At 41.3% G+C, this 25,460-nt stretch overlaps 2 protein-coding genes across 4 annotated transcripts in view; one reads left to right on the forward strand and one right to left on the reverse strand.

Annotated features, from left to right (window-relative positions):
• The window catches only part of LOC115899068, a 31,192-nt gene extending 25,204 nt beyond the window's left edge, over positions 1 to 5,988 (forward strand). The window contains exons 3-4 of the mRNA XM_030935298.1: positions 693 to 730; positions 5,857 to 5,988. Coding sequence (XP_030791158.1) covers positions 693 to 730; positions 5,857 to 5,941 — 123 coding nt within the window. The 3' untranslated portion in view covers positions 5,942 to 5,988. The remainder of the gene's footprint in view (positions 1 to 692; positions 731 to 5,856) is intronic.
• The window catches only part of SLC16A4 (solute carrier family 16 member 4), a 29,473-nt gene extending 8,850 nt beyond the window's left edge, over positions 1 to 20,623 (reverse strand). For 2 of the 3 annotated variants that reach the window (XM_010386264.2, XM_030935296.1), the window contains exons 1-8: positions 19,544 to 20,623; positions 17,898 to 18,016; positions 11,555 to 11,687; positions 10,381 to 10,524; positions 9,661 to 9,822; positions 7,257 to 7,757; positions 5,349 to 5,560; positions 3,839 to 3,932 (exon numbers count right to left, since the gene is read on the reverse strand). In XM_010386264.2, the coding sequence (XP_010384566.1) occupies positions 3,839 to 3,932; positions 5,349 to 5,560; positions 7,257 to 7,757; positions 9,661 to 9,822; positions 10,381 to 10,524; positions 11,555 to 11,687; positions 17,898 to 17,984 (1,333 nt within the window). In that variant the 5' untranslated portion in view covers positions 17,985 to 18,016; positions 19,544 to 20,623. The remainder of the gene's footprint in view (positions 1 to 3,838; positions 3,933 to 5,348; positions 5,561 to 7,256; positions 7,758 to 9,660; positions 9,823 to 10,380; positions 10,525 to 11,554; positions 11,688 to 17,897; positions 18,017 to 19,543) is intronic. The other variant, XM_030935297.1, reaches the window with a different exon arrangement.
• Positions 20,624 to 25,460: the final 4,837 nt, after the last annotated feature.

A 25,460-nucleotide genomic window follows, 5' to 3' on the forward strand; every position in this document is an offset into this window, starting at 1 on the left:
TGCCAGTGTGTAGTTCTGGGTGCCATCTAACCCCAAAAGCAGCAGTTGGGTTTGGATGAGCTGTGTGACATTTGGCCTACAGTTAGGTCTACTAACCACCCTGGGTCAGGGAACCTAGAACAATCCTAAAACTCACCTACTCTAATGCAGGCCATATTTTTTAATTAAAATTGAAATTGTCACTGAGTATTGGAAAGGAATAAGAAGGGACTTTGGTGTAGAGTGGGTGGACAGGGCGTTGTCTTACAAAGGAGGTGTGGGGACTGGTAAGTTTTAACTTTCATCCTTTCAATCTCTCAGTTTCAGTAAAGATAAAGAATTTTGTTGCTACCATTATTTCTTAAAATCATGAAAGAAATGTAAGAAATCGAGGTGTATAATTTTCTTGCCCATAGTCCCTATATTTAAAAAAACAAGAATAGTATATATGGTTCTATGAATTTCTTGTGCTATTTTTGCTTTCCTTGAATTATTAAAATATGTTGCATAGAACTAATATTGTTTTCTTTTTTATTTTCATACAGGAAGGAGAGAAATATTGTTCATGTAATGTGTTACCTTTTTTGTCTGTGTGATCTACAAGAGCATGGCTGAAATGTTACCATTTTAAAGTAGTGTTTTGACTGAAGATTATTATGAGAAGTTTTACTTTTGTTAGATTCCTAATTTAAAATGCCTATACTCTTTTATAGGAGTTTCAACTTTTGCAATTTGGTAATAACAGATTTAGGTAAGTAAAAAATGAGAATCTCATACAGTTCTGAAGATCTAAGTTTGGTTGAGAATTTAATGTTTCATCACCAGTAAACCTTTTGATTCAGTTAAGGACTCAGTTCTGCCTACATCTGTAAGAACTGAGTTGATCTGTACATCAACATTTCTAATGTTTCTTTGGTAGTTGCTGCTGGAGTCAGAAATTAGGAACAAATCTAATGGCCTTTGTAATGTCCTCTGTCATTTCACCGAGGAATGACTTAGAGGAACAAAGCTTTCCTCAACAGATGGTTAGGGGCATAGCATTGCAGTTAGAATCTTGTTTAAGATACTAAGAGCACGTCCTGGACTAAAAATTTCTACATAAGCTTTAGCAATAACCTTATAACTTGCTTTGACTTTTTTGTAGAGCTTACAGAATGTATGGCTGCCTAAGTAATACTCTCTGAATTAATGGGTAAAAAAATATATTATGAGTTTTTTATCCTTACGTATGGTGCTAGGATATACTGGATTTGGGCTAACAAAAGCTTGTTAACTTTTTTTTGTCTCATTGACAAAAGTATTTTATATCTCATATTTTACATTACATAGGTGTGTGTGTGTATGAAATAAAAGCTTGAAAATAAAGTGATATATTCTATTTTTTAATCTGCTCTGTGGTAGTCTGTTTTCATAAAAACAATGAGATCATTACCCAACAAATTTACTTCAGAATTCACATGTATACCTGTAGCTTTTTCTTTTCAGGTAATGGTCTTCAGAAAACTTGCCTTGTCTTCTCGAGTATTGAACTATTTAAACATTTTATTTTAAGAAGTATACAGAGACATATAGGACATTAAACGTGTTATAGTTTTGTCACTTGTCTTTTTCATTTGAGTAAGATATTCTGTGCCCTTGTATTTGTTACTTCCTTGTACTTTTGGCCCAATAGGCTTGAAAAGTCCAAGGTACTACTGGGACAGCCAGTGAAGAAGGAGCAAGATTGAAAAAATGCATCAGCAAACTGTGTTTGAGCTCTGTTTTCTGTATCTCACTGTCCTGGGTGCTAGCCATAGAGTAGTTGTGCAAGGTACTTCTGGTACTTGGCCTCTTTTTACTAGTCCCTATATAACAATTCTGGGCTTTACTTTATAATTCTAGCCTGCTTTCCAGGTATGAAACGTAGGCTAAGTGTTAGATAGCATGGGAAGGGGTGTGTTCATAAATGCAAATAAGAGAGTTGGTTGCATATTTATATAAATTTTTTCTTTAGAATAAGTATACTTAATTGAACCTCAGATAGTGGCATAGTTTTTTGTTCCCGGTACTAATTTTTTTTTTTCAGACAGGGTCTCACTCTATCACCCAGGCTGGAGTGCAGTGGCATGATCAAGGCTCACTGCACTCATTCCTGGGCTCAAGCAATCCTCCTACCTCAGCCTCCTGTGTAGCTGGGACTACAGGTATGCACCACCACATCTGGCTGATTTTTAAAATTTTTTTTGTAGAGATGGTGCCTCACTATCTTGTCCAGGCTGGTCTGGAACTCTTGGACTCACAATCCTCCCACCTTGGCCTCCCTAAGTGCTGAGATTATAGGCATGAGCCACTATGCCAGGCCCTCTCAGTAACAATTCTTGTTATCCTTAGTTTATACTCTCCTTCTTTTAATATTTACTTTTTCTGAATCTTTTTTTTTTTTTGAGATGAAATCTCGCTCTGTTGCCCAGGCTGGAGTGAAGTGGTGCAAAGTGAAGTCGGCTCACAGCAACCTCCATCCCCCGGGTTCAAGCAATTCTCCTGCCTCAGCCTCCTGAGTTAGCTGGGATTATAGGTGCCTGCCACTACATTTGGCTAATTTTTGTATTTTTAGTAGAGACGGGGTTTCTCCATGATGGCCAGGCTGGTCTCGAACTCCTGACCTCAGGTGATCCACCCACTTCGACCTCCCAAAGTGCTGGAATTACAGGCGTGAGCCACTGTGCCTGGCCCCTTTCTGAGTCTTAAGAGGTGTAAACTTAACATCATTTTGAAACTTAATTTTTAAAAAATGATAGTGGGACAAGATCAACTCCCTTCTGTCTTACTTCAGGACTAAAAGAAGCAAAAGTAAGTTTTAGGCTAAGTTCCTTTTTGTGGATGATTAGAAATGTCATAGTAATTTGTACATTGAAACACATTGAGAACTTGTGGTGTGTGAGAAACTGAAATTTAGGTCTGTTCCTTAGAAATATTTCTGTGTGAGTATTCAAGTTTGTAATAGTATTAGATTAAATGTTCAGCAAGCATAAAATGTCCAGTTAGGTAAAAGGTGAATGTAAAACTACAATTTGAATCTTAAACTTAACTTACATATGGGAACTCCCCAAATGTTTACTGTACTTGTATATAATAATTTCCAATGGCCCCCAATAGCCTCTCCATAGAGATCTGGCCTTTAGGGCAAGTATCCTCCCATCCTTGGTACCCACAATTTGAAGGGCCTCTTTTCAAAGAGAGATACTTAAAGAACAGATAACAAGCAATCCTGGACATCCATATGGCACATCAGAAGAACAAAAGTGTCAGGCCTATACCTTTCAAGCTCTATAAAAGTGACTCATGTTTAGATACAGGATGCTAGTCATTCATTGATTTTTGTTTGTTTGTTTCGTTTTTTCTTTTATAGAGACAAGGTCTCTTTGTTGCCCAGACTGGTCTCGAACCCCTCAGCTCAAGTGATAACCCCCGCCTTGGCCTCCCAGAGTACTAGAATTACAGGTGTCAGCAATTGCTCCCAGCCTTTTTCTTTTCTTTTTCTTTTTCTTTCTTTCTTTTTTTTTTTTTTAAAAGCATCATGGGTCTTTGAAGCTCTGAAAAAACTCTGGATTGTCTCCCCCAGACAAGTAGACATAGATCCAGGGTCTGCCCTACAACTCCCAAGAATATAAGAATCTGCTTAAGGCACATCTTAAGAGAATACAAGAATCTGAGCCTTCAGATTTTCCTTCATTGGTGATGGAGTGAGTAGATATAGGAAAAGCAGAAATAATCTGTTTCTTTTAGCCTGATACTGTCATTACATGTTACCATTAATCCTGGATCAGTGTTTCCTTTTATTGCTATTGAAATTTGTTCAGAATGTGGTGAAAGGTGTTACCTGCTATAGGTGGTCCAGAAAGGACAGCCATCCCAGCAAAGAAGCTGGCAAGTCCCAAAAACCTGTTTACTGTAGAATTCCTACACAGATCAACCTGTAGGAGTTAGAATTCAGTGTTAGCCACATTAAGGGTGAAATTCTATAGAGACCTGTGCCTAAAAGGGACAAATACTATTTATGTCATCTCAAGCTGTGAACAGTGTGACTTCTGGGGTGAGTTGGTTGGCTTTTTGCCCCCAATATTGTGAAAGAGCTGAGGACTAATAGTGAACAGTAACTGCTAGGCAGGCAGTGTTTTCAGTTTATTAGTAAGAATACAAGTTTTTATTTTCATTTTAATTTTTTAGGTGGTTCATGGGTACTTTTTCTTCCCCAAACCTTGCTGCTTTTCTCTATTAGGAAATGATATTTACGATATGAATTGATAGTGATATTCTTTTTTTTTTTTTTTGAGACAAGGTCTCACTCTGTCACCCAGAGTGGAGTACAGTTGTGTGATCTTGGCTCACTGCAACCTTCACCTCCCAGGTTCAAGCGATCCTCCCACCTCAAGGGAGCTACTTCCAAGTAGCTGGGACCACAGGTGCGTGCCGCCACACCTGGCTAATTTTTTTATTTTTCGTAGAGATGGGGTTTCACCATGTTGCCCAGGCTGGTCTCCAACTCCTGAGCTCCAGCGATCCACCCACCTCTGCCTCCCAAAGTGCTGAGATTACAGATGTGAGCCACCACGCCTGGCCGGATGGTGATATTCTTGAGTCCCCTAAGGCTAGGTATCAACCATTGGTTTGTAAGTAATCAGATATCACAAGGAGTTAATTTCAGCTTTAGGAAGCTTGATTTTTGCCTGAGCTTCATATAATATCCTGTAGCACTTATGCTAATATTGATAGAACAGAAGTTTTCTAGGAAATCTGTTCCAGCATGTTTAGGACCTGGTTCTAAGGAGAACCCATGAGATTCCCAGGGGTTCCCAGAACACCGAAGTATTTGTAGAAGTATTTTGGTTGCATCTGGGTCAAGGACTTTGAGTCAGTGTAGGGTAAAAATGGAGAGGAAGTATAAAACAATGGCCCTGTGAAAGTACACAGGACCAAAGCAATAACTTCAAGAGAGAAACCACACTGGTCAGGAAATCCGTTTTTCTCTGTGTTCTCAGGGATCTCTTCTTTAAGATTATGTCTTAAAAGGAGCCAAACAAGTTTCTGGAACTGAAGGAGAGGAGTGAACACAAGCCTAATCTAGGAGACTGATAAGTAAAAAGGAATCCTCCTGATCCCTTTTTTGCTGTAATTTTATTGCTGTCCCATGTGGATAGTCCTCTCACCATCCCTCCCCCGTCACAAACAAGATGAGTAACTGGACAGGATATAGCTGCAGAGTTTCCAAGATGTTTGAAATGATTTTTTTAAGTTATAAAATTAATACAAAATATGTATTTTAGGGAGATTGTTACTGATATTTGCTTTTACTAAATGGTTTAACAATGTTAATGAGTGTGTCTACTCACCAGTACAGGCAGTATCAATGCCAGGTAACCACCAGCAAAGATGGCAAAGCAGATGGTGTAGGTCATAAGTAGTGGAAATGTGGTGGCTAAAGGAGCAAGCAGGTTAGTGATGCCGCAGAGGATGAGGTAAGACTTGTGGTAATGATACTTCTTAATCCAGTTTTGGTCAGCAACCCATCCAGAAATAATCTGACTGACCGTCTCAAGGATACCTGGAACAATATTGAAATCTTTTTATTTTCCTAGCCCCTTTGAAAAATGTGAATGCATACAGCATCATTTCCCAAGTAATGTGACCTCATCCCAAGGCCAGGATATGTGAGGAAAAAAATGATTTCATTTGTGTACCATTAAGCTCTATTATTTACTTACCTATTCCAAATACATTTAATAAAATAGCAAAAAAGTCTCTGCTAGAGTTGTGTAGAAGACCCCTGTAGTTAGTGTTTTTTTCTGATTGTGTTTGGAAAGCTTACATCATCACTACAGTGGGAATCTTTGGTTACAGAGGACCCTGGGCGCAGAAGGCCATGCAGTCCCTTCGTCTAAGAGGTCCTGCAAGTGAGAGAATGAAGTTTCTAAAAGACAAATAGACCTTCAGGTCAGTGTCTTGGAGAAATTGTATTGTAGAAGATTGGAGTATAAATAAGTGTTCTGTTAAAAAAGATATATTGGGACTCATAATTGCATATAAAGTTTTAGGAATTAAGTCCTCCAAAGTTTATGCTTAATTTGAAAATATGTAGTAAGTTTGGAAATGGGAGATCGTATTTTGGACCACTGCACCTGACCAAATCCCTATCTTCTAGATCAATCATTCTGTCTTTAAACAGTTTTATGAGTAGTCAACTAAAATAGTTGCTTTTATTTATTTATTTATTTTCATTTTATTATTATTATTACTTTTGAAACAGTCTCACTCTGTCGCCCAGGCTGGAGTGCGGTGGCACAATCTCGCCTCACTGCAAGTTCTGCCTCCCGGGTTTGTGCCATTCTCCTGCCTCAGCCTCCCTTGTAGTTGCTACTACAGGCGCCTGCTACCATGCCCAGCTCATTTTTTGTTTTTTTAGTAGAGATGGGGTTTCACCACGTTAGCCAGGATGGTCTCAATCTCCTGGCCTCGTGAATCGCCCACCTCAGCCTCCCAAAATGCTGGGATTACAGGCGTGAGCCACCACACCCGGCCAGTTGTTTTTATTTTTACTTTACATTTTAACTTATTTTAAGTATCAGACAATCCATAAGTGACTAGCCTTAAAAGTCATATTTATCTGTTTTACTATGAGTTCAAGGGAAAAAATCCTTAGCTACAAATAATAAAACATTACTGAATGCTTGCTACAGGCCGGGCACTATTCTAAACTCTACATGCATGGCTTTTTTGATCCTGACAATCTTATGAGGGTAGATACTATTATCCCTGTATTACAGATGAAATGAAGGCACCATGAAGCAAAGTAACTTGCTGAAGTTCCCACAGTTAAGAAATACAGAGCAGGAGGTTGAGCCAGGGAAGTCTTGCTCCAGAACCAATCCTTTGAGCCACTACACTGTGCTGTCTACCTGGGGTTTTCTGTTCCTTACAGTGGCTATTGCCACTGAGCATCAGCTTTTTGAAATTTCTGCATTTATCTAATAAATAATGTCTACTGTGTCAAACACTGTTATATGAAGATGAGTAAGACTTGTTTTAGTGTCCACTATCTAGTAGGGGAGCCTGTGTGCAGTGACAGAGATCTCTTCTGGGGAAATGCCCAGGTGCTCCATTTAGCCTCAAAAATTTTACTTTCTCTGGCCCTTCTACAATTCCTCTTTTGTTTTTCTTTAGCTTTTTATTAAAATGTAAAAAACTTGTAAAATTAAGTTGATCTTTCCTTTTGGGTAGGAGGCTAACGTAGGCTTTCTTACCTGCTACGGAAACGAGGTAAGAGGCATCCATGATGTCAATCCCCAGCGTTTTGGCTCTGGCTACCAGGTGAAAGGTAGGGATGAAGTATGCTAACTGACTGAGGAGAAAAGACCAAGTAAATATGTAGAAGAAAGGATTTCTAAAGAGAGAAATATCAAAGAGTTGTTTGCAGCTCCACGAAATAACCTTATCACTTTCTTCATTACTTTTTAATAACAGTCTGTTCCTGTTAGGCCCATTGTAGAACTCTTCACTTTGATTTTGTGAGACTATTAAATTTTTGCTAGGTAGTCCAGCCTTCTGCGTAGTACTGTCCTTGATGGTAGACTCTTCTGTCTCATCACAATGTGTTTCTGTTGCACATGCCTCTGGACCACGTGCAGACAAACTGCTGCCTTTATCTTTAATACCAGAATTCTCAGTTTTGATATGGATGGGTCTTAAGAGCATACTAGAAGGCACCAAATTCAATGCGATAGCTCCAAATAATATAAGGGCACCTAAATAGGAGGGAGAGATTGAGCAATTAAAAATAGCCTTTCAGTTCACAATATTGCTTTGTGTTCATAGGCTCAGAAGAGGCCCCACTGGCATAGCCCATTAATTCTTGAAAATATTACTTTGTCTCAGATTTGACTTATTAGTCATATACACTGCAGTATCCCATGTACTAATGTAGTGCTTTGGAGATAGAGAACCAGAAAGCTGCACCAATAGATGGGATAAAAGGAGAGGTGGTGGTTATTTCTGTTAAGAGTTGAGGGGGGCAAGTTTTTGGAGGGAGAGGAGGGTATTTCAAATGCTAAAAAGTTAAATAGAAAATTTAGGCCGGGCATGGTGACTCACACCTGTAATCCCAGCACTTTGAGAGGCCGAGACAGGTGGGTCACGAGGTCAGGAGATCGCATCCTGGCTAACACGGTGAAACCCCGTCTCTACTAAAAATACAAAAATTAGCCGGGTGCGGTGGCGGGTGCCTGTAGTCCCAGCTACACGGGAGGCTGAGGCAGGAGAATGGCGTGAACCTGGGAGGTGGAGTTTGCAGTGAGTGGAGATTGCGCTACTGCACTCCAGCCTGGGCAACAGAGCGAGACTCCATCTCAAAAAAAAAAAGAAAGAAAATTTAAATATCCTGAAGTGAGAGTACAGATTTAGGTACAGAAAAAATAGAATAAGATAAAAGAAATCATTTGGAAACAACCTTAGAAGAGGGGACACCTGGCCAGGTGCTATGGCTCATGCCTATAGTCCTAGCATTTTGGGAAGCTGAGGCAGGCAGATCACTTGAGCCCAGGAGTTCAGGACCAGCCTGGGCAACATGGTGAAAACCTGTCTCTACAAAAAATAAAAAAATCAGCCTCATGTGGTAATGTTCACCTGTAGTCCCAGTTACTTGGGAGGCTAAGGTGGGAGGATCGTTTAGCCTAGGAGGTGGAGGTTGCAGTGAGCCGATGTTATGTCACAGCACTCCAGCCTGAGTGACAAAGAGAGCCTATCTCAAAAAAAAAAAAAAAAAAAAAAGTGGGGGGAGGAAGGCATGGATAGCCTTTCATCCCATGACATTTTTTAGATCTTCCTTAAAAGATGACAGATGCTAATCTTGCCTTTGAAGCTGAATAGTTGCTTGCATTCAGCATGTCCTGATCAAAGCTATGGCTTGTATGGTGCTTCTAAAGATAGAATAGGCTATAGGTTCTGCTATCCTATCATGGATTTGTCAGCTGGTCCCATTCACCATGAGACTGCTGAATAGTTAGGAAAGATTCAACAAAACTGCCATGTAGATAGCACTAGGCATGAATACACACATATACTTATTTTTTCCAGAAGTTTAAGATTATTTTAATCCAAATGTCTTAGTTACAAAGAAAATTGTGAGATGAATCATTTTTTATTCATTTGTGAAAATTTATAGTTGACATTATATAAACTATTAAGGAACATACTCTTTTTACCAAAGTATTTTTCTTTTTCGTCTATTTTAGTGAGTCTGATGGAGGAGGCATTTTTTAAATGCAGATTTTTGTCTTAAAGGGAAAATGGGAAAAGTGAGTGTTTTGAGGGAGGAAGGGGGAAGCCTTGCTTCCCCAGAAGTATTGCTTTTACTGCAAGCTGTTTCCAGCTGCATGGAATGCCCTCCATCTCCTCAGATGTTGAGCCCTATGGTGAATTCTGAGTTGCTTGTGTGAGCTGGCAAAGGCTGCAAGTATTTCAAGATCTCCTCTGCATATGTATTCTCCAGGGAAGAGAAACATATTTACTTTAGAAATTATGCTCATTTCCTCTCTCGCAATACCTTGTGAAATCGATTGCTCTAAAAGTCTTAACTTCCAGTTCTCAAAGGGAGAAAGCTGAATGCTAAATCTTGCACAGTTGATAATAAAGAAACTTAGAATGATTTACCTGTCCAGTCATACAGATCTATAAGGAATTTTGTAAAGGGTGCCAACAGAAAAGTCAGTCCCATCCCAGAACGGGCAATAGCTGTAGAAAGAGCCAGTCGTTTTTTGAAGTATTTGGTAGTTACCACAGCAGCTACTTGGTATAAGAAAGCAGAACCCAAACCTAAAAGAAAAACATAATAGTTTAGAATCACTCTCATATTAAGTGGCTTGGTACCAGAAAAGATAATTTCCTGGATCCAAGATAATAGGCCTTTTGGACCCAGGAACAGTAGAAGGGAAGGGTCCTGTTCCATCTTCTATGGATAGATGCATATATATATATATATATACACACACACATACACACACACACATATACATATATATATATATACACACACATACATACACACATACATATTTTGAGATAGGGTCTCACTTTGTCACCCAGACTGAAGTGCAGTGGCGTAGTCTCGGCTCACTACAGTCTCAACTTCCTGGGCTCAAGCAGTCCTCCTGCCTCAGCCTCCCAAATAGCTGGGACTACAGACATTTGCCACCACTGGCCTGGCTAATTTTTGTATTTTTAGTAGAGACAGGGTTTCACCATGTTGCCCAGGCTGGTCTGGAACTTACGGACTCAAGCGATCCACCCGCTTTGGCCTCCCAAAGTGCTAGGATTACAAGTGTGAGCCACCACTCCCAGCCTTCTATGGTCACATAATTACAATGGACTCACCAGGTAGAAATCCCATAGTTACACAAAGAAAAGGAATACTTGTGGCCCAGCTGCTGATCAGATATCCACCAGTAACAAGGAAAGCGCCAAGAATGGAGGTAGTTTTCTCTCCAAGTATGTCACAAATAATAGCAACCAGGGGACCTTAAGAGAAGAAAGAAAGGCAGTTCTTAGGTAAATATGATCTGGCATCTCTTATCCTCTGATGGCGATTTAAATGAATGACAAGGAAAGCAAGAGGACTGTTTACTTTGAAGTATTACGTATTCTTCAAAAAATATTTTCATATCGGGTTTCTTAATATCACTAGTCCCACACTATTTTAGTTTTTGGAAGGGGAGTTTAAAAAAAATGTTTATTGTAAATAAGGTTTGGAGGGGAGGTGTTTTGAAATTCATTATAGAACCTCCACAAAAAGATTGCATATAGTGGTCAATGACTAGAATAAGGTTGAAGCACTTATCTGCTCTTCCATCCTGTTACAGCTCCAAATAAAAGAGGAGAAATTGGTTCTATAATTTGTTTTGAGGCTGGACGCCATGGCTCTTTAATCCCATACTTTGGGAGGCCAAGGTGGGCAGATCACCTGAGGTCTGGAGTTTGAGACCAGCCTGGCCAACATGGTGAAACCCCATCTCTACTAAAAATACAAAAATTAGCCAGGCATGGTGGCGGATGCCTGTAATCCCAGCTACGTGGGAGGCTGAGGCAGGAGAATCACTTGAACCTGGGAGGTGGAGGTTGCAGTGAGCCAAGATTGCACCGGTGCACTCCAGCCTGGGCAACAGAGTGAGAGTCTGTCTCAAAAAAATAAATAAATAAATATAATTGTTTTGAGTATACTTAGATAACTAGAACTTCGTGGCCTAACTTCCAGGTTGAGGGCCTTACTCACTGAACCCATATTAAGGCATTAACAGACTGGAAAGGCAATGCATGAAATACTGAATCATGGCATTTAATAATTCTTCAGCTTTCTTTCTTTGAATGCTGATTCTCCCAACTTTGTTACTAAGTCAAGTGGAAGCTAAATATTGCAATTCCTTACTTTCTTAGTGTTACATCTCAGTAAATGAACCTGAATTTTAGCAATGCTTCAGTCTGGAATAGGAATCTTGGAATTGCCCTTTGTGGTTCTTCTCTTTGGACAGCAAGCTTATTGCCAGCCTTATACCTGCACAAAAACGAAGAGATGACATGATGGATCCAATCCAACCAATTTGCTCTGAGGTGCCTTCAAACTCTTCTTGAAAGACCACAAAGAAAATTGCAAAAGTCTTGGTCATCCCCATCACAAACACATTCACCTAAATCAAAGCAGACCAGAGTCCAACTCAGGTGGTAAGTCAGCCATTACAGAGGCAATTACAGCTACTAGAAGTTATGATTCCCTTAACCTACAACTATTTACCAGTTTGCCTTATTGGTTGAGCCTCATTATACATCTTATATTTTATGGGGGAAGTCATTACTTTTAAAGTAGCTAAGCATTTTAAAGGGAAACATCTCATTTAATCCTCATTTCATGGCTTTAGAATAGGCATGCCAGTGTTGTATACCAAATAATTTATACCAAATAAACCACCCAGTGGGTTCACCTTGCCTGCTGCCTAGATACAGCTGATTTATCAAGACGGGAATTGCAGTAGGGAGTTATTCCCACAGCACCCATTGTGCAGGAGACTGGAGTTTATTATGCCAGTCAGTTTCCCTGAGCTTCTGGGGATCAGAGTTTTTAAGGATAATTTGGTGGGTGGGAGGCCAGTGAGTTGGGAGTGTTGATTGGTTGGGTCAGAGATGAAACAAAGCTGCCCTTTTGTGCCTAGTCACTTCTGGATGGAAGGGCGGGGGCGGGCAGGGCGGGGGGAGCGGGGGAACCCATGACCAGATAAACCAGTTTATTAATCTGGGTGGTGCCAGCTGATCCATCAAGTGCAGGGTCTGCAAATTATCTCAAGCACTGATCTTAGGTTTCACAATAGTGATGTTATCCCCCGAGCAATTTGGGGAGGGTCTGTCTTGTAGCCTCCAGCTGTATGATTCCTAAACCATAATTTCTAATCTTATGGCTAATTTGTTAGTCCTACAAAGGCAATCTAGTCCCCAGGCAGTAAGGAAGTGTTTTTTTGTTTTTTTGTTTTTCTTTGGAAAGGGCTGTTAGTTTCTTTTTCAAAATTCAGCTATCAACTAAGTTTCCCCCAAAGTTAGTTCAGCCTACGCATGGGAATGAACAAGGACAGCTTGGAAGTCAGAAGCAAGATGGAGTTGGTTAGGTCAGATCTCTGTCTCTGTAATAATTTTCTCAGTTATAATTTTGCGACAGCAGTTCCAAGATCAGGAAATTGAAGTTTAGAGAGGTTAAAAGTTGCTTAAAATAGGGGTACTGGAACTGAGATTTGAACCCAGATTAGACTGACTCTGGATCCGGCACTCCTCTACTGCCCTCAGTAGCATCTGTTAAAGACAGCTAATTCCATTTACCTTTGTGGGAGAAAAGTGTTTGTCCATAAGAGGAATAATTATTCCTGTCAGTTCTTAGATTAGTTTTGATTTAACTTTGCTGCTGAGCTGAGTACCTTCCTTCACTTGATATATAAGTAGGTTGACCATATAATGTATCATCCAAATTGAGACACTCAAGAGTGAAAAGGGGTGCTTAATTTTGGATTAACTGGGATGTATGGTCACCTTAAGGTTGGGCCAGGTGCCCCATCCTTTTCTTTCTGCCCCACCTAATCTTCCTTACCTGCACTCTACTAGAATTGCTGCTTTGGAGATGAGGTTTTCTTTCTGTGGAGTATTAACTTTTATTTCTCAGAATTCTAGTTAGCTGGGGGGGCTGTTAAGTGCTATTCTTTATTTCCCTTTTTGAGTAACAGTCATACTTGATCCCACAGGGGTCTAGAGGGGAAACCTAGCCAGGGTTTGCATTCACTTTCAAAGCCCAGGAGCCATGTGTATTGTCTGTCTCCAGGGGCTTCCTGGCTTCCCCTTTTCCTTTCCTTGTTTCAGTATTGGCTTTTCAAGGCCACCTCTGCTTTCAACCTGGCCGTGCATTGCTTATGAACCACAAAACCAGCTGGGCATGCAGGCTCCTGCCTATAATCCTAGTACTTTGGGAGGCCAAGGTGGGTGGATCGCTTGAGCCCAGGAGTTCAAGACCAGCCTGGGCAACATGGCGAAACCCTGTCTCTACAAAAAGTACAAAATTAGCTGGGCATAGTGGTATAACACCTGTAGTCCCAGCTACCTGGGAGGGTGAGGTGGGAGGATCACCTGAACCTGGGAGGTCAAGGGTACAGTGAGCTGTGATCACACTATCTGCACTCCAGCCTGGGTGACAGTGAGACCTTGTCTCAAAATTAATAATAATAAAGGAACTACAAAGCCTTAGGTTCCCTTTCATTAATGCCACTTTCTCAGCCCACCTGTTACAGTTCTGTACTCATCTCACTTAATACCTGTTCCCTGGACAATCATTCACTCTCAAGGTTTTAATTACCACCTGCGTACTTATGGTGGTGTAGCTGAATAGGGTTCTGCAATCAGTCTACCTTAACTTGCATCCAGGCTCTGCTTCCTACTGGGACGTGACCTTGGGCAAACTACTTCGCACATCACATGGGTTAAGCTTCCTCTTTTATGATGGAGGGGCAGCGGGGGGGATGAAAATGTTACCTAGCTCATAAGACTGTGAAGAGTAATTGAGAAAATTCTGATAAAGTACTTAATATTTGGCACTTAACACTCAAAACAATTAACTGTGGTTTCCATTCTGCTTTCCCGAGAGCTTCAAACTCCTCTAATTGTGTACCATATCTTTATAACTTCTGGTCAACTTGTCCAAACATAAACTCACATTTCCCTTATCCTATGCCTACTCTTCAGTTTTTTCTATTGGTACCATCCACCCATTCATTTGAGTGAGAGATGTGCTTTCTCTTAGATACCTCCCTCCCTCAGCCCCTGCTTTTAAATAATTGTCAAGACCTGCCCCCTTCTTTTCACCCCATCACTATTGGCGATGCTCAGAAATTGCAACAGTGGTAGTGGTGAGGAAGAAGTCTCTTAATATACTTTTCCCCTTTCTGATTTGATAAAAGGAACAAACTTATTTAGAATGAACAGTGCTATAAACGCCAGGACTGTATATTCAAAAGTTAAAAAGACATTTTATCAGGCCCCCATTTAGGCAATTTATAACCATAATTTTCCTCTAAGGCACTTTTGTCAGGCTAGAAATTAGGCTAGAAAATATACACAGATCTCAAATGACTTAGACTTTCTTCTGTCAGTTCATAATAATGTGGTGATTGTGTCCTCTCATGAGCAAGGAGTACTAAAATGCATCATTCTGTAAAATAAACTTCCTTTTGTTCTGTGCTGGTATCTAGAGGATGTTGACCTCTATATTCTTAGCTACCTAAATTTAGCTAGCTCCTGGTCCCCCAGTTCAGAGCTTTTTGTCTCTGGTCTGTCCTTGGTGTCTGGGTGTAGCAGCAGTGAATGGTTAGGACTTGTCTCTATTAACTGGGTCCGTGTCCACTGTGTATCAAGAAGACCAAGGGCAGAGCCTTTGCACCTACCATGCTTACTGTCCCTTAACTTGAAGTCTTCCAACTTTGTTTGAGTTTTGACTCAAAGATATTAAAAATCTCTCCCAAGGTCTAGGTTTTTTCTTAGTTAATTTAGCAGACTACATAAATCTGCATTATTCTACATAATCCCATATCTTAGACCAAGCTTGGTAGGTTTCAATTCTGTTACCAGAGTCCACATCATACATTGTAAATGACTCACTCCAAAATAAAGCAAAAACCCTAGAACTTCTCCAGTCCCCTCATTTTCTTTTTGTCTTTTAAGAGCAGTTAATTGGGTTGAACCTGGCAGGAACACCTTAAGCAGGCCTTCCCCCACACCCCACCTCCAGTAAGAGTTTCCTCACTAGATCACTTTAATTATTGTCTTGGGAAAGGAGTTGGATCAGCCTCAGTGACTTATTTTCAATACAGGGACCAGGCTTTGTCAGAGTTAGTTTTATCTAATAACAACTTGTTATCCTGCATCCCTTTCTAGTATCACCCTAGCTCCTCCTGACCTTCACAGACAAGCTTCTGTAAAAATACGGTATTAGGTATCTCCGCTTTCTGTCATTCCGCTACTCCACTGAAAACTAAAGTTCACTACCTTTGGCCCCCACTGTTCCACTGTACTAGCTCTTATCAAGGTTATGGGACTTTTTTGTTGCTAAACCAATAGACTCTTGGTATTTCTCTCCTATTTGACCTCTCAGTAGCATCTGCTTATCACATTTCTCTGAAATGCAAATCTATGACATCCCTGCTTAATTTTTCTCATTAGCTTCTCATAGCCTCAAGAGCCATTCTCATCTCTTCAATTTCATCAGCTATCCCCTTCATCCTTATTTGTTTATTCATAAATGTGTGCAGCTATCAATTCACCCATCTATCCATCCACCAACAGTATTTACTGAGTGCCTACTACGTTCCAGGCTGTATACTGGCACTGGGCTTACAGTAATGAGCGTATACTCAGGAGCAATGCAGACGAAGGCCCTGCCCCCACAGAACATTCAGTCTAGTAAGACAGACTGAATACAGAAAACAGTCATACAAATATATAAAGTGTGGTAAGTTGGTTAGAATGAATCTCTCTCTCTTTTTTTTTTAAGTAGGAAGCTCCCAAAGAACATTGTTATTTTTCACTTACCAGGAGCTTGTGTGTTATAGAAAAGAACCCTTGTAAGTCATACAGAAACAAAAGCACAGTCATTCAAGTGTGCACATTACAACTGTGGGGGATTAGCCTCTGAATTTATTGTTAACATTTTGAGGATCCAGTGCATTTTTTGTACTTAGTAAGCAGTATCACACCCTAAAAGTGGTACAGTGTTAATTAATCTGGTTATTAGATGGTTTTTCTTACCAGCAACTGAATTGGTCAAAAACCATTCTATCCTCAGAGGATAATGTAGAAAAAGTCAGGGTGGTTACTGGGGAGAAAGGCAGGAGAATTAGAGATCCTCACCAACAGTGCCCATTCTGCAAAACCTATGATTTAGGGAGGTGGCCCAGCCACAGGAAGGGCTCTCAGACTTAGGGCATCCTTTAGTTTCCCTACTAGTAACATTTCTTGGGAGAAAATGAGATTCCACATTCTTCAGTACTAAAGCTAATGTCAAGTACTACTCTTATGTGTTAGGAGTTTTGTATTACATAAATCCTGGCTGGGGACCTCTGCCCCTAACTTCTATAGCACTAGGGAGGAGGCCTGATGTTTTCCCACCATCCTATTTGTAGAGTTCTTAGTTATCTGCATGTGAACTGTAGGATTATTAGAAGGCACCAGGACTTGTGCTACCCTTCCCTGTGAGCTGCTTACTGTAGGGCTGAGTCGGGGAGAAGTGTCGGCAAGAAGGGTATTTTTTTGAGTGCATGTGCCTCTGGTGCCGCTCTCTGGAGGGCTGTGTGGGGCATAGCTGGGATTCACCGACATTCTGGAATGGGCATGCTGATGATGCAGATCACCACTGTCACACCTCAACCCCTGGGAGGGTGAGGGAAAGAAGTTAATTTAAAAAATGGAATGCCTAGTCTAGTTGCTTATAGGTGAAGGAGAAAAATCAGGCTCCCCCTTCAAAATCCGTGTCCTCCCTTTCCAAACACATCGGAAATATAGATAGCATAAACTATAGTTAGTGGGGATGGATTGGGAAGTAGACAGCAGGCCAGAGGAAACGTCCCCATCCCTTATCAGTGGAGGGGGCTGTGCCAGCAGTGTTCTATCTATGCTGGGCTGAACTGGGGAGACCACCCCCAGAGCGCTTTTTAGCACCTCCCAGTGCTACTTTGGGGATGGTTAGAAGTATGATTGTCCCCAAACCCTAACTGCCATGCAGCCAGTACAGAACTGCTGATTGTGACTGAGCATTCTCAGGTTTAAGAGGTGGTAGACCGGAAGATTAGAGGACTGGATTCAGGAACGTTTCTGTTTGTTTTGAGAGAGTGTCTCATGGTTTCCTAGGCTACAATGCAGTGGCAGGATCTTGGCTCACTTCAGTCTCCGCCTCCTGAGTTCAAGCAGTTCTCCTGCCTCAGCCTCCCAAGTAGCTGGGACTACAGGCGTACGCCACTGCACTCAGCTAATTTTTGTAGAGATGGGGTTTCACCATGCTAGCCAGGCTGGTCTCGAACTCCTGACTTCAAGTGATCCGCCCACCTAGACCTCCCAAAGTGCTGGAATTATAGGCGTGAACCCCCACACCCAGCCCAGGAACATTTCTGCTTTCACTCTAGGGGCATTTTCAGCTTTCTCCTAGGTTGGGCATGGGCCTCTGACTTTAGCAGTTTTTGGCAGCTCCTGGCCTTGTTCCTGCCCACCCCTCCACTCAGATGCCAAAGATTTCCTAAGTGATCTTATTTGTAGGCAGCTCTGAGCCTTTCTCCAGAAAGCCTGCTTTCAGGCAATAGGAAAGGGGGAAAAAAGCGAAATCTTACCAGGAAAAAATGAACCACAATCATCCATCCCCATCCTCCATCCAGGGTTTCAGTGTAAGGTCGGGCCTTCCCCTCCCTCTTCAGCATGATGCCTCTTCTATTTTAAATGCAGAAGATCCCTGTGATAAATCCAAGACAGTTGATTCAGTGGACCAGAAACTAATCTAAACTTTTAAACTTTTTATCTGAAAGGGAATGTTCATACATTGTTGGTGGGAATGCAAATTAGTTCAGCCACTGTGCAAAGCAGTTTGGAGACTTCTGAAAGAACTAAAAATTGAACTACCATTTGACCCAGTAATCCCATTCCTGGGATATACCCAAAGGAAGATAAATTGTTCTACCAAAAATCCACATGCACTTTTATGTTCACTGCAGCATTATTCACAGTAACAAAGACATGGAATCAACCTATGTGCTCATCAAGAGTGGGTTGGATAAAGAAAATGTGACACATAGACACCATGGAATACTACATAGCCATAAAAAAGAACAAAATCATATCCTTTACAGCAATATGGATGCAGCTGGAGACATTATCTTGAGCAAATTGATGCAGAAACAACCAAATACTGCATGTTCTCACTTATAAGTGGGAGCTAAACATTGGGTACATATGGACGTAAAGATGGGAACCACAGACACTGGGGACTACAAGATAGGGAGGGAGGAGGGTTGAAAAACTCCCTATTGGGTGCTATGCTCACTACCTGGATGACGGGTTCAATTATACTCCAAATCTCAGCATCACACAATATACCTTTGTAACAAACCTACACATTTACCCCCTGAATCTAAAATAAAAGTTGGTATTTAAAACAAAACAGCAAAAAAACCTTTTTTCCTCTGATACAAAACCACTTGTAATTTTTCTGAAGCCCCTCAGTTACAGATGAAGTCTGCGTGATGCAACTAAGAACTTAGTTATCTGGAAAGCCTGACCTCAGTGACTGTAGGGTGGCCAATCCGAGAACTGTACTCAGTGTCCCTCACCCCAGGTCTGCAAGCCAGTTTCTTGGGGAAGCTGTACATCACCCTGCTGGTCCTCTGGGTGAACTCTCGACTTAAGAGAAATAGAAAGGGAAGGGGAGCCTTGAGTTTAGGAATTCTCCTTAGAAAACACTTGCTAAATGTAAATACTTTTGGAGCTAAACAGACGTGACAACGAAATGCGATACCTGCTCATTGAATATATCCTAGATCAGAAAAAAAGTTGTAAAAGACAGTTTGTAGGGACAATTGGGGAAACTTGAATATGGACTGTATAATACAGAATACCAAGGTTAACTTCTTGAATATGATGGTGATCTTGTGGTCCCACAAGAGAATATTCTTAGGAGATACATGCTAAAGTATTCAGGAGTAACATGACACCGTGCTACCTTCTCACAATCGGTTCTGTAAAACAAACAAGTATATATAAAGAATGATAGCAAAAAGAAAATGTAAATGTTCTGAGGAAGGGGGAACAGTACTCATTATTTTCCTTGTTGGGTTGAAGGCTGACTGTTTCTAACTGAAAAGGAAAGTCAGCTGGCAGGGTGTGCCAAATGGCCATCTGGTGAGCAGGCTGGGTGGGGAGAGATGCCAGTCATCGAAGACGTCGTAGAAAACCAACCCAGCACACAGTCCCATTCCCATCTTACCTTTGATGTGGTGTTCAGCAAAGAAATCCTCCACAGATCGGGCAATTAAGAAAGAAAAATAAATTACACCATTTTCTGGAATGTTACTCTTTTTCTAAGGCATTTCATTTTGCTGCACTGTGAAAACAAGTGAGCATTGTAAGAGCCAAGGAGGGCTCAGATGATTTAGGCCCTCCTGCTAGTGGACTTTACTTCCTGAGGGGAGGAGGAAAGACTGTGATTTGATGTCATCTCAGGCCCTCCCTCCACCCACAGTCACTCAGAAGGTAGAATTTTTTGCCGCAGGCTCAAAAGCAAGCATAGAGTAAACTAAGTGGAACGTCCTTTCGGCGACTATGCTCAGGGCAGGGGGATGGGGCTCCAGAGCTTTCACACACTTGTCTTCAAAGTTCCTTAGGGAACTTCTCACGGCATGCTTACTTTACAGGAGAATATAATATAAAACTGGATGGGTGGCGAGAGAGGCATTTCCTGGGCCACAAACAGTAATCTTCAGTAAGCTCAACCCATTCGTGTGGCCTTTTGTATATTGACTAAAGATTCTGCTTACTAATTTGGGGTTTCAGACCCCATTTTAATTGCATTTTTGAGACCTGATTACCTCACCCACCTCCTGCAAAAGATGTATGCTCGCAGTAATTTTAACGAGATTGTTTTTTATTTTGGAAATGGTTAAGGCTGAGACTCCTAGAAAATTACTGGGATAATTCAACTTTCTCTTCCCATTTCCTCCCTCTACTCTGCCCTCCACATAAAACGAAACAAAACAAACAAGTCAAATGGGAAATTCTCTTTCGTCTCCCACACCAATATTCCAGATTTTAAACCAGAGTATATTTTAGATGAAAGGATGTGTTTTTAGTTTTATCTGGAAAATCTGCACATATTTATGCATGCTCCTTTTTAAAAAGCAAGAGGCTTCTCAGGTTCTTAAAATCAAACCCTATAACACTTTTTGATTAAAGTGCTTGCAGAAGGACAGCTTAGTGGTTTGGGAGGGCGTCCTGTAAGTGTAACCATGGAAGGATTATGCGGTTACATGATGCTGGTGGCAGGGATCAAATAAACATTCAGCAGAAGGAGAAAACCGGAAGAGAGAAGGCAAATGCTTTTCAGAGAGCTGTTTGTAATTATGAATACACTCTAGACAACATTTTTTTTTCTTTTTTGAGACAGAATCTCACTCTGTTGCCTAGGCTGGAGTGCAGTGGTGCAATTTCGGCTCACTGCAACCTCTGCCTCCCGTGTTCAAGTGATTCTCCTGCCTCAGTCTCCCAAGTACCTGGGACTACAGGTGCACATTACCATGCCCGGCTAATTTTTTGTATTTTAGTAGAGATGGGGTTTCACCGTGTTGCCCAGGCTGGTCTTGAACTCCTGAGCTCAGGCAGTCCGCCTGCCTTAGCCTCCCAAAGTGCTAGGATTACAGACATAAGCCACTGTGGCTGGCCTGAAAACATTTTTTAGTAAACAAGACTGATTATTTATTTATTTGGTGGCCCGCTTGTTGCTCTTTTAAAGCAGGGCTATCTATGATTTCTTTTTTTATTGAGACAGGGTCTGCTCTATTGCCCAGGCTGGAGTGCAGTGGCATAATCATGGCTTACTGCAGCCTTGACCTCCCCAGTTCAAGCAATCCTCCCACCTCAGCCTCCTGAGTAGCTGGGACTATAGGCATGCGCCACCATGCTCAGCTAATTAAAATTTTTTGTTGTTGTTGTAGAGATGGGGGTTTCACCCTTTTACCCAGGCTGTTTGCGATCTCCTAGGCTCAAGTGATCCTCCCATCTTGACCTCCCAAAGTATTGGGATTACAGGTTTAGCCACCGTAATGGGCCAGCTATCTATAATTCTAATCACAGGATGAAATGAGGCAAGGCTTTATATATATTTTTCTCACACACACACAGAGGAATATCTATATACACATACATATATACATATAGGAATATGTACACATAAGAGTATATACACATGTAGAATATATATGTGTGTGTGTGTATACACACACACACATATATATTCCTATTCATCTTTCTTATAGCAGGCTTTATATTGATAGAGAACTCTGATGCTAATGCCTGGGGTCAGATTTGAAATGCAGCAGAACAGGAAGTCATTCGTAGAGGCCAAGAGGGCAGCAAAGTAATCAGAGAGTAACTCCTTCAAATCAGAGAATAACTCCTTCAAACCTATGTTTCACGAAGGCACATTAACAGAAATCTGCAGGCTTGGTGATAATCTCAATTTTGTCATTTTTTAAGCCCGTAGACTCTTTGAGTCTATTTCTAAAACTCTAAAGTGTATCTATTATTTTGCAAGGTTGTGGTGAGGATTAACAATATATCATGTAAGATGACTACACATTGGACCTACTATTGGTACTTGGTTCATGAAAAATAATTTTCGTTAGTCAAATGAGGCCTAATAGCAAGAACAAAGAATTCTTAAGCCACCTTTGGGATATTAGTTAACATTTTGGCATCTATACCCGATTGACTTAATAAAGCTTATAGAGTCTTTAAGGAAACATAAACAATTCTCTCAACTTCTAACCTTTTAACTCTTGGCCCTAAAGCTATTCAGCAAGAATGCAGCATGATTTTGCAATCATCACGCAAGGTAATCATCACGATTACCCTCATCCCACTGTCAAATATAGCCAGCCCAGGAATAATCTTTAACACTTATGGATTTAGAGTTTAATAAGCATTACCAACTAGAATTAAGATATTTTATTTTCAGTTGACTCTCTCCTTGCCTTCATTCAATTCTTGTGCAGAAAAGAGTTACTGGCCTGACATTCCTATTCTTTGAAACATCACTGGCCTGAGATTCCTATTATTTGAAAGGCCTGTTTACGTGGTTGGCCTCTGGCTGGCAACTGGGAACTTAGATTTCAGGAGGGTTCCTACCATTCCTTAAATGATAATAGTGAATCATTGTGCCTAAACTATGTAAACAATACAATTTTTATGCTGAACGTTTGCTTTCTTTTTGGGAGCCTGGAATTTTTATGTGTGCTAGGCAGAGGGTACTTACGTGACCAGCCCCCTTGGGCACTGAGTCTCTACTAAGCTTTCTGGATTGGCAACATTTCACACATGTTACAACTCATTGCTGGAGGAATTAATTACATCCTGTGTATCTTCACTGATAGAAGAATTCTTGCAAGCTTCTGCCTGGTTTCTTCTGGACTTTGCCCCATCCTCCTTTTGCCTTTGTTGAGTCAGCTTTGTATCCTTGCACTTTAATAAACCTTGTAAGTACAACAACTAAGTGCTCAGTCCTGTGAGTCATCCTAGTGATTTATCAAACCTGAGGGGTTGAATGAGTCTGGGTTATTCAGAAAGAATAGAATATTCTCCAGAGCAAGAACCAGTGATGGGGGAGGAGATATTGAGGTTGATTTACTGTGAGAATTGACTCACATGATTATGGAGACTGAAAAGCCTGCACTCTGGTCAGCAAGTGGGACAATCAAGAGAGTTGATGGTGTAGTTCCAGTCTGAGTCCAGAAGCCTGAAAACCAGAAGTGCTGATGGTATAAGTTTTAGTCTGAGAGGGCCTTAGAACCAGGAGAGCCATTTGTGTAAGTTCCATTCTGAGTCTGAGTCCAAAGTCAGGAGAAGACCGATGTCCGAACTACAAGACAGTCAGGCAATGAGAAATTCTTTGTTAGCCTTTTATTCTAGTCAGGCCTTTAATGGATTGCATGAGTTCCGCCCACACTGGGGAGGGCAGTCTTCTTCAGTCTACTGATTCAAATGCTGATCTCATCTAGAAACACCTTCACAGTTGCACCCCAAAATAATGTTTAGCCAAATACCTGAGCATCCCATAGCCCAGCCAAGCTGACACATAAAATTAACTGTTATAGAAGTGTCCCGGGACTCCCTCATACAAGCATACTTCAGTTTTGGCTCTGTACAGACTAGAAAATAAGCCTTCTCCAGCCTAAGCTCTTTCCAGCATGTCTTATGTTTCATTGATAAATTGGATACATTATATCCTACCTCAAAGGGTGCTGTGAAGAATAAATGAGAATGTATGTTCATTTATTTCATTCAATAAAAACAGTTGCTTTCTATGTGCCAGATGTTGTGCCAGACAGAGGGGCTATATAGTAGACACAGGGTGGCATGAGATGTGGCCCAAGGGGTTAGCAGGGGCTAAATCATGCAGGGGTTGGGAGGTCACAGTTACAACTTTTTAAATTATTTTTATTATTATTTTTTTGAGGCAGGGTCTCTTTCAGTCACAGCCCAGGCTGGAGTGCAATGGCACAATCTCATCTCACTGCAACCTCTGCCTCCTGGATTCAAGTGATTCTTGTGCCTCATCCTCCTGAGTAGCTGGGATTATGTGCACCACCACACCCGGCTAATTTTTTTTTTGAATTTTAGTAGAGATGGGGTTTCACCATGTTGGCCAGGCTGGTTTCGAACTCCTGACCTCAAGTTATCTGCCCATCTCGGCTTCCCAGAGTGCTAGGATTACAGGCATGAACCACTGTGCCCAGCCATAACTTTTTAATTCTAAATGCAATGGAAGGCTGTTCATAGTGGCTCACACCTATAATCCCGGCACTTTGAGAGGCCAAGGTGGGTGAATCACTTGAGGCCAGGAGTTTGAAACCAACCTGGCCAACATGGTGAAACCCTGTCTCTATGCAAAAATTAGCCAGGTGTTGTGAATGCCTGTAATCCCAGCTACTTGGGACACTGAGGCACGAGAAGCGGTTGAACCTGGGAGGAAGAGGTTGCAGTGAGCTGAGATGGTGCCACCACGCCCCAGCCTGGGTGACAGAGTGACACTCTGTTTCAAATAAATAAATAACATTTAAATGCAATGAGAGACTCCTTAGGGGAGGTTTAGCATTGTGTCTGGTAAACAGCAAGCACTCATACATGCTTGCTATTAAGGATTACCACCAAGATGCCCTGTCAGCATCTAAAATCAAACCCCGTCATCTTATCACTGTTAATGAGTTCACTGCTTTTATTTCTAAGGCACCCAGTTCTATCACCTAGACTAGAAAATTCATCTTTAATTCTTCATTCTCCTTTATTCCCTTTCTGCCAATTTTTTTTTTTTTTTTTTTTTTTTTTTTTTTTTTTTGAGATGGTGTTTTGCTTTTGTTGCCCAGGCTGGAGTGCAATGGTGCGATCTCACTGCAACCTCCCGCTCCTGGGTTCAAGCGATTCTCCTGCCTCAGCCTCCCAAGTAGCTGGGTTTACAGGCCTGTGCCACCAATGCCCAGCTAATTTTGTATTTTTAGTAAAAATGGGGTTTCTCCATGTTGGTCAGACTGGTCTTGAACTCCCAACCTCAGGTGATCTGCCCTCCTTGGCCTCCCAAAGTACTGGGATTACAGGCGTGAGCCACCACGCCTGGCCTAATTTGCTTTTTTTGTCTCTTACATTTGATCCTGAGCTAATGATCTTGTGGAGCCTATTTCTTCTCTAAAATGGGGATAATACCTTGTAAGATTCAGGATTAAATGAGGTAAATGAATGTAAATTGCTTAGCATGTGGCAAAAACTCACTAAAGATTGGCTGTTATTACTTTGGGCTAGGAACTGGAGATACATAGATGAACAAAAGGAAGCTCACCTTGAAAAAAATGAACTCTTTCTACAAATTATTTTTTTTTTCTTTGAGATGGCATCTCACTCTCACCCAGGCTGGAGTACAGTAGTGCAATCTTGGCTCACTACAACCTCCGCCTCCCAGGCTCAAGGGATTCTCCTGCCTCAACCTCTCAAAGTAGCTGGGATTGTAGGTGCCGGCCACCACACCCGGCTAATTTTTATATTTTTAGTAGAGATGGGGTTTCACCATGTTGAGCAGGCTGGTCTTGAACTCCTGACCTCAGGTGATCCACCCGCCTTGGCCTCCCAAAGTGCTAGGATTA

Source organism: Rhinopithecus roxellana, chromosome 8 (genome assembly GCF_007565055.1).
Source record: "Rhinopithecus roxellana isolate Shanxi Qingling chromosome 8, ASM756505v1, whole genome shotgun sequence".
Taxonomy (NCBI): domain Eukaryota; kingdom Metazoa; phylum Chordata; class Mammalia; order Primates; family Cercopithecidae; genus Rhinopithecus; species Rhinopithecus roxellana.